The sequence below is a fragment of the Apodemus sylvaticus genome, chromosome 1, assembly GCF_947179515.1.
Source record: "Apodemus sylvaticus chromosome 1, mApoSyl1.1, whole genome shotgun sequence".
Classification (NCBI taxonomy): Eukaryota; Metazoa; Chordata; class Mammalia; order Rodentia; family Muridae; genus Apodemus; species Apodemus sylvaticus.
Genome location: NC_067472.1, coordinates 124,326,596 through 124,338,732, shown reverse-complemented (window position 1 = coordinate 124,338,732; position 12,137 = coordinate 124,326,596). Strand labels below are relative to the sequence as shown.

At 48.0% G+C, this 12,137-nt stretch overlaps 1 protein-coding gene across 1 annotated transcript in view; it reads right to left on the bottom strand.

Annotated features, from left to right (window-relative positions):
• Cemip (cell migration inducing hyaluronidase 1) overlaps window positions 1-12,137 on the bottom strand; it is a 156,289-nt gene that overhangs the window by 27,772 nt on the left and 116,380 nt on the right. The window contains exons 13-16 of the mRNA XM_052159366.1: window positions 10,874-11,083; window positions 3,564-3,769; window positions 2,608-2,677; window positions 1,188-1,316 (exon numbers count right to left, since the gene is read on the bottom strand). Coding sequence (XP_052015326.1) covers window positions 1,188-1,316; window positions 2,608-2,677; window positions 3,564-3,769; window positions 10,874-11,083 — 615 coding nt within the window. The remainder of the gene's footprint in view (window positions 1-1,187; window positions 1,317-2,607; window positions 2,678-3,563; window positions 3,770-10,873; window positions 11,084-12,137) is intronic.

Below are 12,137 nucleotides of genomic sequence, written 5' to 3'. Positions count from 1 at the left end.
CCTTTCTGCCACTGCCTCTGGAATTGTTCCCCTGCTCAGTCTCAGAGACATGATTAAGGAGATGCCTCCTCTCCCCCGCTCACGGCTCTCTCCCCATCACTGGCTGTTGTCCTCTTACCCCCAGGTTTCATCAACAAGGATCGGTTCCTTCTTTCTGGGTCTTCTCCCAGCTTCAACGCTTTTGAAACAGGTTTTGTTTGTGTATGTGAATGTGGAGACCAGAGGATGACAAGTGCTTTCTATTGCTTTCTATTGTTGTTGTTATTCTGATAGCTCTTCCTTCATTGAACCTGGAGTTCACTGGCTGAATGGCTGCCCAGAGGCTCTGGGATTTGCCTGTCTCTGTTTTCCCATCACCGGATCACAGGCATGTGCTTTTGCTTTTGTGCTTGCATAGCAAGAACCTTAAATTCTGAGCCGTCTCATTAGCTCTCTGAAGTATCTTTTCTTGACTCTGGCTGTCATCCATTCCTCTCTGGCAGTCGCTTGGGTGTACTATTAAGAATTGGACCAGATACCAGCTTGTTTGTTTTCCATTCCTATGCTCTAGAGACACAGGGGGCCATCTTTATCTCAGCCTTATTCCAAGTTCTCTTGGTATGAACAAGGGCTCTAGTCTTATCTATTGCTCCAATGGAAGGTTTTTGACATATTGTGGTCCCAGCCATCTCAGTGCTTCTCCCTTTTGCTCTAGACCCTAGTTTGGAGCAAAGTTTGTACTGCTAGTCAGGAAAGGAGGGTGATACATGAAGGTGGTCAAGAAGTTTCTCATTTTCCACCTACTGACTTAACACTGCACAGATGGAGCCACCTACTCCCCAGAAAGAAAGGAGAAAGTCCTGGATGCCAATGCCACTCAGAACCATGTCCAAACTTCCCATAGTTGACGGCCAGGCCTCGTTTCATAGTCAATATCACTGATGTTCACAACAGTATCGCAAAATCAAATCTGATGTTCAACCCAGCATCTTCTGGGGGTGGAAGCTGGGTTGAAGGCACACCTTGCTCCTTTGGCAGTATACAGACACTGTGGTGAGGCAGGGCCCAACTGGAGACTTGTGGTTAGTGGCCTGAAGACTTTGGAAGGCTGCTCTGGACCCACAATAAGGATGCAGCTCTTCTAGGCTGCAGGTTGGGACAGGAGAGTGAGCAGGCTGGCCGCAATAATAAAGCTCATCAAGACTTACCCGGTAGTTAGAATGTGCTCGGTTGTTGTAGAATTTCCCCAGTGGAATGTGCTCGGAATAACCTGGGGAGTACATTCCTACAGAAGGGCCCGTCGGCACATGGTGAAAAATGAACCAAAATCCAGTTTCCTATTAGGGCAGGGCACAGGAGAGAGATGCAGAATTTAGTGGCAGTGAGTGGCCTAGGCTGGTGTAGTGGATGCAGTACTGTGACCAGAACAAGTCATCACCACTCACATATGAGTGGTCCAGTATTTGGACACCATAGATCACCAGACACATCCATGTGGTCCAGTGCTTGGATAAAGGGAAAAGCTTGAGGCTAACTTGTGGGGTCCACCTTGACAGCTCTCACTCTTCACATTGGCCTTGTTCTCTGTCTGCGCTAGTGGGTCTGAGTTAGTGGGTCACTGCAGAGGTTAGACTCCTGATCGATAGAATTCCCAAAGTCAATGTTAGCAGCTTTCCTTAGAGATCTGGATGCTGAGGCCCAGAAAGAACAAGAGACAGGGTCAGGGTCAAGGCCTCAAGCAAAACCAGCAGCAGGGGAGAACTGGGTTAGATCAAGGCTGTTGAAGCAGAACACGACGCTTGTTGCCTATCTACTACCGCCCAGCTATATGTACTCTTTATGTTAGAATCACTTGGTTAGCTTACAGCACAGGTGTACCAGGCACCACCCTAAGGCAAAATGACTCATTCTCTAATGAATTACTCTGCATAAATTGCTAATTCTCTGGGATGAAATGTCCCCCACAGGGTCTTGTGTTTGAACACTTGGTCTACAGGCAGTAGCCTTGCTTTTGGAGGTTGTGAAACCTTTAGGAGAGGGAGACAAAAAATGGAGGATGTGGGCGAATGGAGGTGGGGCTTGAGGATTATAGCCTAGCTCCACTTCCTGTCTTCTGTTTTCTAAAATATCTTTTTATTTTAATGTTTTATGCATGTGAGCACTTGGTTCTTACGTATGCCTGTATACCACGCGTGCCTGGTATCCGCAGAGGTCAGAAGAAAACATAGGATCCCCGGAAACTGGAGTTATGGATGGTTGTGAGCCACCATACTGGGAATCAAACTCAGACCCTCTGCAAAAACAAATACTTTTAAGCATGGAGCCATCTCTTTAGCCCTTTCTACTGTTTCTTGATCCACCAGATGTGTACAAGCTCTCACTGCCTCAGCCACAGTGACTCCTGCCACCATACCTTGCCTCCTACCACAGGCTGTGTTCCCTTATGCCACAAGCCAAAATAAATGACTTATAAGCTATGGTCATGAGGGTTACAAAGCTTCAGGCTGAACTGTTATTAAAAACCAAGTCACAGGACTCCCCATGCACCTGGAAGAGTGGTCTTGAGTTCTAAGCATAGCATTTCCAGGGCAGCTGCTGCCAGCCACCACCTTGCCTGTTTCTGCTTACCTCGGACCCTGCAGCTGCACAGTTGATAAGATTGTTGTTGGGATTGGCCATCCAGAACGTGGACACAGCACTGCAGGGAGAGGACAGAAGATGAGATCACTCAGTCATAATGAGGAACCAGAACTGTCTCTGCTGCCCAGGGGGAGAGCCCGAGTGAGACAGCAATATTAGTGGAGGCTGTTGCTCTGAGACTTTAGAGATGCTTGGTGTATCTATTTGTGACTTCACTTTCTCACCATAAGACAGAGCATTTAAACTTGTTTACTGTTCAGGGCTGGAAAAGCAAGGCGTTGTTTGTACTTCTGCAGGAGCATGAATTTGAGTCCCAGAAAGCAGACCTGTCTAAGGGAAGTTGTCTGTGCAGGAAGAGAAGAGATGTGTCTCTGTCTGCATCTGCCTCTCCATCTCTGTCTGTGTCTCTCCTCTGTGACTCTGTCTCTCCTCTTTGTATTTCTCTGTCTTTCTGTCTCCTTGTCTGTGTTTCCCTCTATTTCTCCTTTTGTTTCCCTGCCTTTGTTATCTCTGTGTCTCTCAGTCTGTCTCTGTTTTCCTGCCTGTCTGTATTTTTCTATCTCTGCCTTTCTGTGTCTCTTTGTGACACCACGTCTCTCTTCAGTTAGAAAGAGATTACTATGGTTCTGTGGGCACATATCAGGAGCTAATGTGATAACTGTTTCCTGTTCACAAGATTCCATATGGTATAGAGCCACAGGTGAGTCACAGTTCTCCAGACTAAACAGTGCTAGTGAGGCTCACAGAGAGGGGAGGACAGAGGAGAGAAAAGGAAGGAGGGAAAAGGGAGAAGGAGGAGCTACTCTTGGCATCTCACTCTGAGAAGCAGGCAGAAGTGAGCAGTAAACTTTAAAAGGTCTTGAGGCAGGAGGCTTGTCCCCTCTCCCCTCCCTCCTGCAGACCCAAGTGTAGGGAAAATCCTGCAGTCCTGTGCGCACACTTACTTGCAGTCCTGCCTGGGCTTGGGGATGTACCCTGGGTAGGAGTCCTCTGTGATCACTTTGCACATCCTGCTATCCCGATCCGATGGGAGGAGGGTCCCCGACTTAACAAGGAGGCCAAGGCAGTGGTCAAACGTGTTACGTTCCTCTGGCCCATCTTCAGTGAAGAAGCAATGGCCCAAAGAATTGTAGCCCACAACATCCTTGATCTGCAGGATCAAGACAGGAGTTTTACTCAGCACCCAGGTGTGCACGTGTCTACACATTCATTCAACAGGCATGAAACAACGCTGAGTTAAACTAGGCCTGAGTAGAGACAACCTTGCCCTCAGGCAGGGTGGCAACAAGAAGCTGAGTGTGCTGGGGATGGGGCTTTGGTGGGTAGGGATGAGGATGAAGTATCAGAAGTGGAAAGGCGCCTTCAGGGGGAAACGTAAGCTTGGGTTCCAGAGACTATTCTGCTGAGGATACAGCTTGCCAGTACTTCCTGAGGAGGGTCTCCAGGGCCACAGCTCCCCCAGTGGGTAGAACCACAGGAGGCCTGGGAGACCTTTCATGAAGATCTGAACTAATGCATTTTGTTTTGTTTTGTTTTGTTTTGCTTTGTTTTTCCAGACAGGTTTTCTCTGTGTAGCCCTGGGTGTTTTGAAATACTTTCTGTAGATCAGGCTGACCTTAAACTCATAGAGGTCCACTTGCCTCTGTCTCACAAAATACTGGGATTAAAGGTGTGTACCACCACCACCTGGCAACACGAATCTACTTTACAACCCAAGTGAGTTTGTTAGCCCACAATACCTAGCAGGACACCTTTGTACCCCAGGCTGAAAATCAGAGCAGGTTAGAAAATCCAGCTCCTGGATCATCTTCCTGGATAGAAAATTAGAAAGAGCATACTGAAGAGACACTGATTGAACACCGGAGTAGAGCACCAGGAAGATCTTACCCCAATCTGCCTACCTGGCTCAATCACTGCCACAGTGCTAGGGGCTTGACCTCCAGCATTCCCAAAGCCTCAGAAGCCTTAGGGAGCCCTGTCCTGAGCCCCAGTTCCCTGTTCACACCTGACTCTGACAGCAGCATCTCTTCTACAGAGGCTCTGGCTTTGGCTCAAACACCCTAGAGATGCTCTCAGCTTACAAGGTACAGTGGGTGAGGACAGGAACCCTTTGCATATCCTTACTGTGTTCTTCCATCCCTGCTTGTCCAGTGACGTCATCCAATGAGATCTTCCCTACTTCCTTGTGACCTCAGATCAACCCACACCTCTTAAGGAGCTGCTGGCGTACCAGGAGCTGGAAAATCTGTACACCATTCAAATGCCGTTGGCACTGACTGAAATACCAAGGTCATAGCCCTTAGCCCTGGTGCCACTCACTACAGGGGACTGTCTTGCTCACTGCAGGACACTCAGTAACCCTGGTCAGTCCCTGCCAGGTACCAATATCACACACCACCTACAAGCTGTTTCCAGACTTCCATTACTCAGTAGTCCACTGTGTAGGAGAGATGACAAGACTGTGTCTAATGGAAAAGCCTTGATCTAAGGCGAGCAACCCAGGTCCTTGCAGGCTCTTACACTTCAGGTGCCTGCTCCCTACCTGCCAGGCTGGCCATCAGCTGTTACAATCTCGCCCACAGCAAGGTCCTGCATGGCTGAACACTGGCTGGCCTCTTGGACTTTAATTTCTCTGCAATCTTACAAAGTCCTCTTGCAAATTTTGTTTTAGAAACGAGGATGCTGAGGCTGGGAGAAGCTAAGCAGTTGCCCAAGGTCACAAAGGCTTAGTGGGCAAAGCCAGGGCGGGGACATTTGGTTTTTCGGGCCTGTGTGGTCACTCTGTCGGTTACTCCACTCTCCCCTTGCTTATTATACCAAGCAAGCTGTCTGCCTCTCAAAACCAGCATCCTTCCTTTAATCTTCCTTTAATCTTTGGCAAGTGCATGACCTTGAGGTTCATTCACTCCTTCAATGGGCATTTCAGTCAATGCCAAGGTCACCCACTGGGATGTTCCCTTCTCTCCTAGTAAGAAATGAAAGCTTGTTATAAATAGCCCAGAAAGACAAGTCTGGGAGGGGATGCGGCTGCTCTTGCTGGCAGAGACTTCTAAGATCAAATTCAATGTCTGGCCTTGCAGAGGAGGAAACCGTGCCCAGAGAAGGGACGTGGGGTATCCCGGAGAATTTCTATGTTAGAGTCTGCTGTCTTCTGCTCATGATCTTTCCGACTTTTGCCTATCCAGTTGCCCTGCAACGGCAATGAGTTAGGGACATTTTTCTAAAACACTGAGAGGAACTAGCTTCTAAGACTTGTGAGAGGTGCTGTGAACAGAAAAGGCTTCACCAGACGGAAGAAAAACAGCGGCCGCTGTTAGAAGTCCAGTTCCTACACATGTTACACGTGTTCCAACCGTATCTCAGTGGACGCCACTTGCTAGGACGGAACTCAGACTTGATTTCCATCAATGCCAGAAACAGAAACCAGTCCGTGGCTTTGCTGTTGCAATGAGTCTGGCAGAGTCAAGAGAAAAGCAGGGAAAGAGCAAATGGAAGTCGGGAGCGGGAGACGAAGAGCAGTTCACATCATTACTCAGTCACGGATTTACTTGGCTGCACTGAGCATCCCTTGTGTGATAGAGGGGATGCTAAAAATGTCTTCAGATTGTTTCTCCTTAGAACATTTCACAGAGTGGACTATTAGCGATAATAAGTGAATGGATAGATAGATGGCAGGTAGGTAGATGATGGATGGATGGATGGATGGATGGATATAAAGAAATGGGTGATGGAAGAATAAATGATAGGTTATAGATAGATAGATAGATAGATAGATAGATAGATAGATAGATAGGTAGGTAGGTAGGTAGATAGTAATAGTGGGTAGATAGAAAAATAGATATGGTTGTTAGGTAGATAGACATGCAGGTAAATAATAAACAGATGGTAGTTGCATGAATAAATGGATAGGAAAATAGGATAGATAGGCAGATAATAGATTCATATAGATAGACATAGCAACTAAATGAATACTGCCTCCCCCAGTGGGGGCTGTCCTTACATGCCAGCCAGAAATAATGTGTAAGCTCCTCTGCCATTCTCTTTGAGAAAGCTAAAACTATCTTTCCCCTTTGTTTTTCTTCATATCTTCTTTCCTGTTGCTATCCACGGTTCATGATTCCTGGAAGGTGTTTTGAGTCTTTCACTGTAGCAGGGTCTGGTCATGAGACTGTAAAGCAGAAAATTCCTAGGTTCTGCCAGTAATGAGAGATCCAGAAACAGCTGTCAGGCATCACTTCAAAGTGAGGCCATTTAGTTGTCATCAAGTCAAGGCATTGTTGGGGGATGGGGGAGGTGGGAGAGGGGTGCTAGTGCTAGAGGAGGCAGGAGGCAGCCCTAGGTCTGAAGACGGTTTTCTGTGTACCTCAAGATAAATGACCACCCCAGTCTGAACCGGCTTCCACCAACAACCTGTATTCTCTAAGAAGAATGGTGCTTCAGTTAAACAAGCACAAGCAGAAATTAGTGGTTGGTTGACTCTGAATATGCAGGATTCCATGATACAGTCAATCAAGCTTAGACTGGAAACATTTCTTTTAAAGAAACTGCCTAAGAGGACCATGTACAGAGAGATTCTTTCACCTTGTCATCTGTCCCCAAACAATATGGGATGCCAACTGTTTAGTAGTCATTTACATAGCATCATAAGCCAACTAGAGATAATTTTAAGTGCAAAGGAGCAAACACATCGGTACTAAGCAAATAACAGTCATTGTATACTAGACTTGAAATGAAATATTTCGGCACCCTTCACGGGTTCCTGGTACCAAAGAGGTGCTTTTTCTGATATGATACACATCACTGAGAAGCCTCACAGCAAATTCAGTCCTTTTAAAAAGAAAAATTATTTCCAAGTTTCCGACATTATTTAAAAAAAAAAAAACCTTAAAAATAAAATTCCTGAGGAGAAGCTGGCCTTGGAGCAGAGGCAAGGGTCATTTGTTTTGAAGATCTTAATGAGTTTTGGAATATGCAAATAGAAGTTGAGGGAGGAAACAGAACAAAACCCAACCTAAAAAGGGAAGGAATGCTTTCAAGGCCTTGCAGGGAAGGTAGTGAGGGGTGGGGGTGGGGTGGAGGGTGGGTGGGGGAGTGAGGGTGGGGGGAGGAGAGAGCTCGCAAGGTCAGGGTGTATGTGTCCCGAGGGAAAGCGTGCACCCTGGAAAGGAGCTGTGAGACCAGAGAGACCTGGTTCTCTTCCACACTGTCAATTTGTCTTCTGCTCTGGAGTGTTCTGTGCCTCAGTCTCCCAGTGCAATCTGGGTCCAACATCTGGGCTCAAGTGGGAAGGAGAGAAGAGAACTGCTGCTACGCAGCTTGAAAAGTGCAGGATACATTCAAAGACACTGGAAAAGGGGTGGTGAGTCAGAAAAAAAAATGGGAGCCTTTCCCACAATTCCCAAGGCCGTGCAGCTGGGAGAGAGGATGCTGGGTTTCCCCATCATGAGCTCCAGGTGTGGCCGCAGGGATAGAATGCTTAGGGACTGACTGGATCCTCTGGTACCTGGAGCCACGAAGGGCCCAGCAGCTGCAACCTGCTGGGCACATCCTGGCTTCATAGCGCAGGCATTTACAATAAAGACAAGCTGTGAGCAAGGCCTCACTCAGAAAGGATGTGTTTTCTCCTGCGCAGTCTCCCAGGCTTAAAGAAAGAAGGTAGAAGAGCGTAGGCCTTGCACCTTTGCACCTCCTGCTACAGGCCAGGAATATATCAATTGCTTTCCCATAATAGAAAGACGATGTTCAAGGTCCTGCTCAGGAGCTCAAAATACACATGAAGATGCTCTGAGCCCATTGCCTGCCGCCCTGCAAAGAGTGTACGCAGAGTGTCTCCTTGGGGAATGTCTCTAATTCTGTACCTGTGAGCATTGGGGGGATAGAGTCAGTGCAGAGCCTCCTTCTGAAGGCAGGCTTCCTCTCAGCACCTGCCAGGGAGCCTGGGTGCTCTCTGCTAGGTTGCTAGAAGGGCAATCTACTCAACAATGCTGCTGTCACAGGAGACATTCCTACTGCTTCAGTCCATGGACTAAGACAGGGACTTAGTGAGCTATAAAAGCAGTGTGGGAATGGAGCCTCCGTGACCAGAGGAGGGCAGGCATTGCTAACAGGTTCATCAATGTGGTGTGTTTCTGCTGAAGACCCTTCCTATGTGAGCATACACTGGGACCTTTCAAAGTAGCAGGGAGGCCAAGAGCAGCTGACTGCACTGGCCCCACTTGGGTGGAAGCACATGGTGCTACCTCCTGCAAGCGAGGTGTTTTCGCAGAGCACATAGAGATGCAGGGGCTCACAGGGCTGCTGCTATTTGATGTCCCCTCGAAGCATGCCACTCCTGTCATCTGGATTCATCCTCCTAACCACCCTTTGTAGTTGACTCTATCAGCTTTTCACCAGAGGAAACTGAGGCCCAGGACATTTCTGTACATCCCTGCAACTCTGTGCTGGTGACTTTTGAGTTTCTGCTGAGTCCCACAACACTGACACAGAGAACAAGCAAAGAGATACAGGAACTGCGGGAACAATAGTTTGCTAAACTCAGTAGCATTTTAGAGTCACATTGCTGTCCCCTAAACTCAGAGGAAAGCAGACATTGAAGAGCTTGGATTTTTGTTGTTGTTGTTGTTGTTTGTTTGCTTGTTTGTTTTGTCAGCGGGAATTGGCTTAACTAGAAGGGGGTACAGAGGTGGCTCAGTGGTTGAAAGCACTTGTTGATCTTGCAGAGGACTCAGGTTTGGTTCTTACTACCCATATCATGGCACACAGTCAGGCCTAACTCCAGTTCCAGGGATCTGACTTCTGTGGGTACCAGGCAGGCAATTTGTCATACATACATAACATTTGGTATACATACATAACATTCAATGTGAAGACTCAAACAGATAAAATAAAGCAATCTTTTTAAAAGCAAAATAATAAATGGGGGAACAGGAATGCTGCCTGAAGCAGGGGACGAGGGAAGCTGGCTCCCAAGGATGGGAGTAAGTATCTGGGAGGAAGAGAGGGAAGAGATAGGAGAGATGGCCTGCTAAGACACTTCAGGATCTGCTGGGTAGAGCAAGGCACTGAGGCTCCTCTCGGCTCCAAACAGCTAGGAGCTCGTCTTTCTAGTGTGCTGGGGAGCTGCTTGTCTGGGATGCACCCACTTCTGACCAGGGATTATGCTAGCAAAAGACTTCTAACACACAAACACACACATACACACACATCACCATGTCCTCTACACTCTAAAGCATAATAGCATGTTTGTCTCTATATGGACCCTTTTGGTTCTGTTAACTGACTCCCCCACCAAAAAACCCAAAAAACAAAAAACAGAAAACATAGTCACCTACTGGTAAACCCGTCAATTCAGGCAGCAAAGAAAGGCACACAATGTGGAAAGCCAGCTCCCTAGGCAGTGGCATTCTGGAAGGCGTACAATTGCAAATTCCAAGAGCATTCAAAGCCAATCTGTAAAACTGCCCGTCTGTCTGGGATATGGCCCTGCTGCTGCCTGCTTGGCTCAGAGACCTGGAGACCTGGACCATCTCAGTGACAAGCCATGCAATTTGGTTCCACCTTGGAAACACTGCAACAAGACTGCGCCTCCAGATCTCTCTCGATAGCTTGGCCAGTAGACACAGTTCAGAACTGATTGGTGGCAGGTCTCTGAATGGACACTAGATTAAGGTTGGAACTGGCACCTCAACCATGTGGTAGCCAGATGACAAGAGAGCTGAGAGGTGCTCCTTCCCAATTGGGCTTTCCCCAGAACTAGGCAGGAAGAAGTCTTTGTTTACAGTGTTGCACAGATCTTGTTGGATGAAGTTGTCCAAGGTTCTGCTCTAAGGGTCTGATTCTATTGTGGGGACCATCGACATAATCTAATTGTCCCAGGCCAGATCTAGGAGGAGGATGGTCCCATGACAGTTCTGGAAGGCTGTATCTCACTGAGGTACTGGCTCCCAATGCTGTTCTGGTGGGTGTCCCACATGCCCACTCAGCTTCCCCAATGCTGTTCTGTGGTAAGACCTGGACTCCCTGCTCTGAAGATGAGTTGCTACGATAATACAGCCAGGACTATTTCACTCTCATCCTCTGTCCAATCAAACGGAAGGTAACGTGGTGGTCTGCAGGCCTCACAGGAAAGAAATGGAAGACCTGACTGATTCAGTACTTGCCCATATTCATACTGTAAGACAGTGAGAAAGCACAGCACAAGGTCTCCCTTCCCCTGCACAGCCTAAGTGTAAACACACTCCCAGCAGGCACTTACCAACAGACCATTGGAGCCATGGACAGTGACGCATCGGGAGAATGTGTGATGAATGGAGAGGTCCCTGATGTAGGTAGGTGGGTCATAGCCTCCCTGTTCATCCAAATCTCCAGCCAGGTGGAAGTGAATTGGGTACTGGCCCACCAGCTGCTGCCCCATGTACTTCAGCTCCACGCCCTCCAAGTGGGCTGCTTTAAACCCCAGTGCAAACTGCAACAGGAAAGGGAAAGTCAAAAGAGCCCCAAGGCAACCCCTGGTTTTCCCCCTCCCCCACCATGCTAAGGGGGACCTGCATTCCCAGAGGACAGAGGTATTATCTTCCTAGTGCTTCCTCACTGAGTTTTACTGAGTACATCCTGGATACTCAATAAATTAATGAGGCTGTGTGCACATGGTTGAAGATGCCTAGTCCTTCTTACACTAAGGGTGTCTAGCAAGGCATTCCAGGATGCTGCAGGATAACAGACTGTTTGGGTTGGAAATGCCCAGGACAACAGGGCTTGCTTTGATCGTCCTTTACCACCTCCATAGCCAACTATAAGGAAGGGATCGTCCTAAAATGCTTAGGGGTTAGGGGTGACATGAACCATGCATGGGGAGTGCTGGAGAGTGGAGGACTTGGGGTGCAATTGTTTACTGTGTGAAACCTTCTTCTGGGAAAGGAAGGGATGCTAACTCTGGAGATATCACGAGCCTCTGCTCTGGGGACATGCATGTGGGTGGCCGATGGTCACAGCTCAGGGATGCTCTGGGATGTACTCAGGGAAACTGCTTGGGTGGATGATGCCTGCATTCCAGGAGCTCAGCAGAACACACAGTCTGAAGCATCCAGGCTCAGAAGTGGGCTCTGCCAACTTCTGTCAGGGGAGTTGGTGACACAATGATCATTTCTTCTAGATTCAGGAATCACTGGAATGCTGGTCCAGTGGCCAGTGCCTGGAGAGCAGTGTGGAGAATGATTATGAAGCTTGGGCTTCACCAAAGGGTGATGGGCACTCAGGACCATCCTCAAGATTGGGAGGGGTGAAGTAGCTTGCGTGACAGAAGGCTGCTACTTCCTCTGGATCTTGCTAGATTCTCAGGTACCTTCGATGGTGACCATAGTCAGAAAGGACCACAGACTACGGACTGGAGACTAGAACTCTTAAACGTAGATCTGTACCACAAGGCTCTCCCCTCCTGAAAGATCAGTAGAGTTCCCACTGCGAACTCTTAGTTTCCCTCTGTTGACCTCTTTTTCTTACATTATCAAAAAGAATTAGGC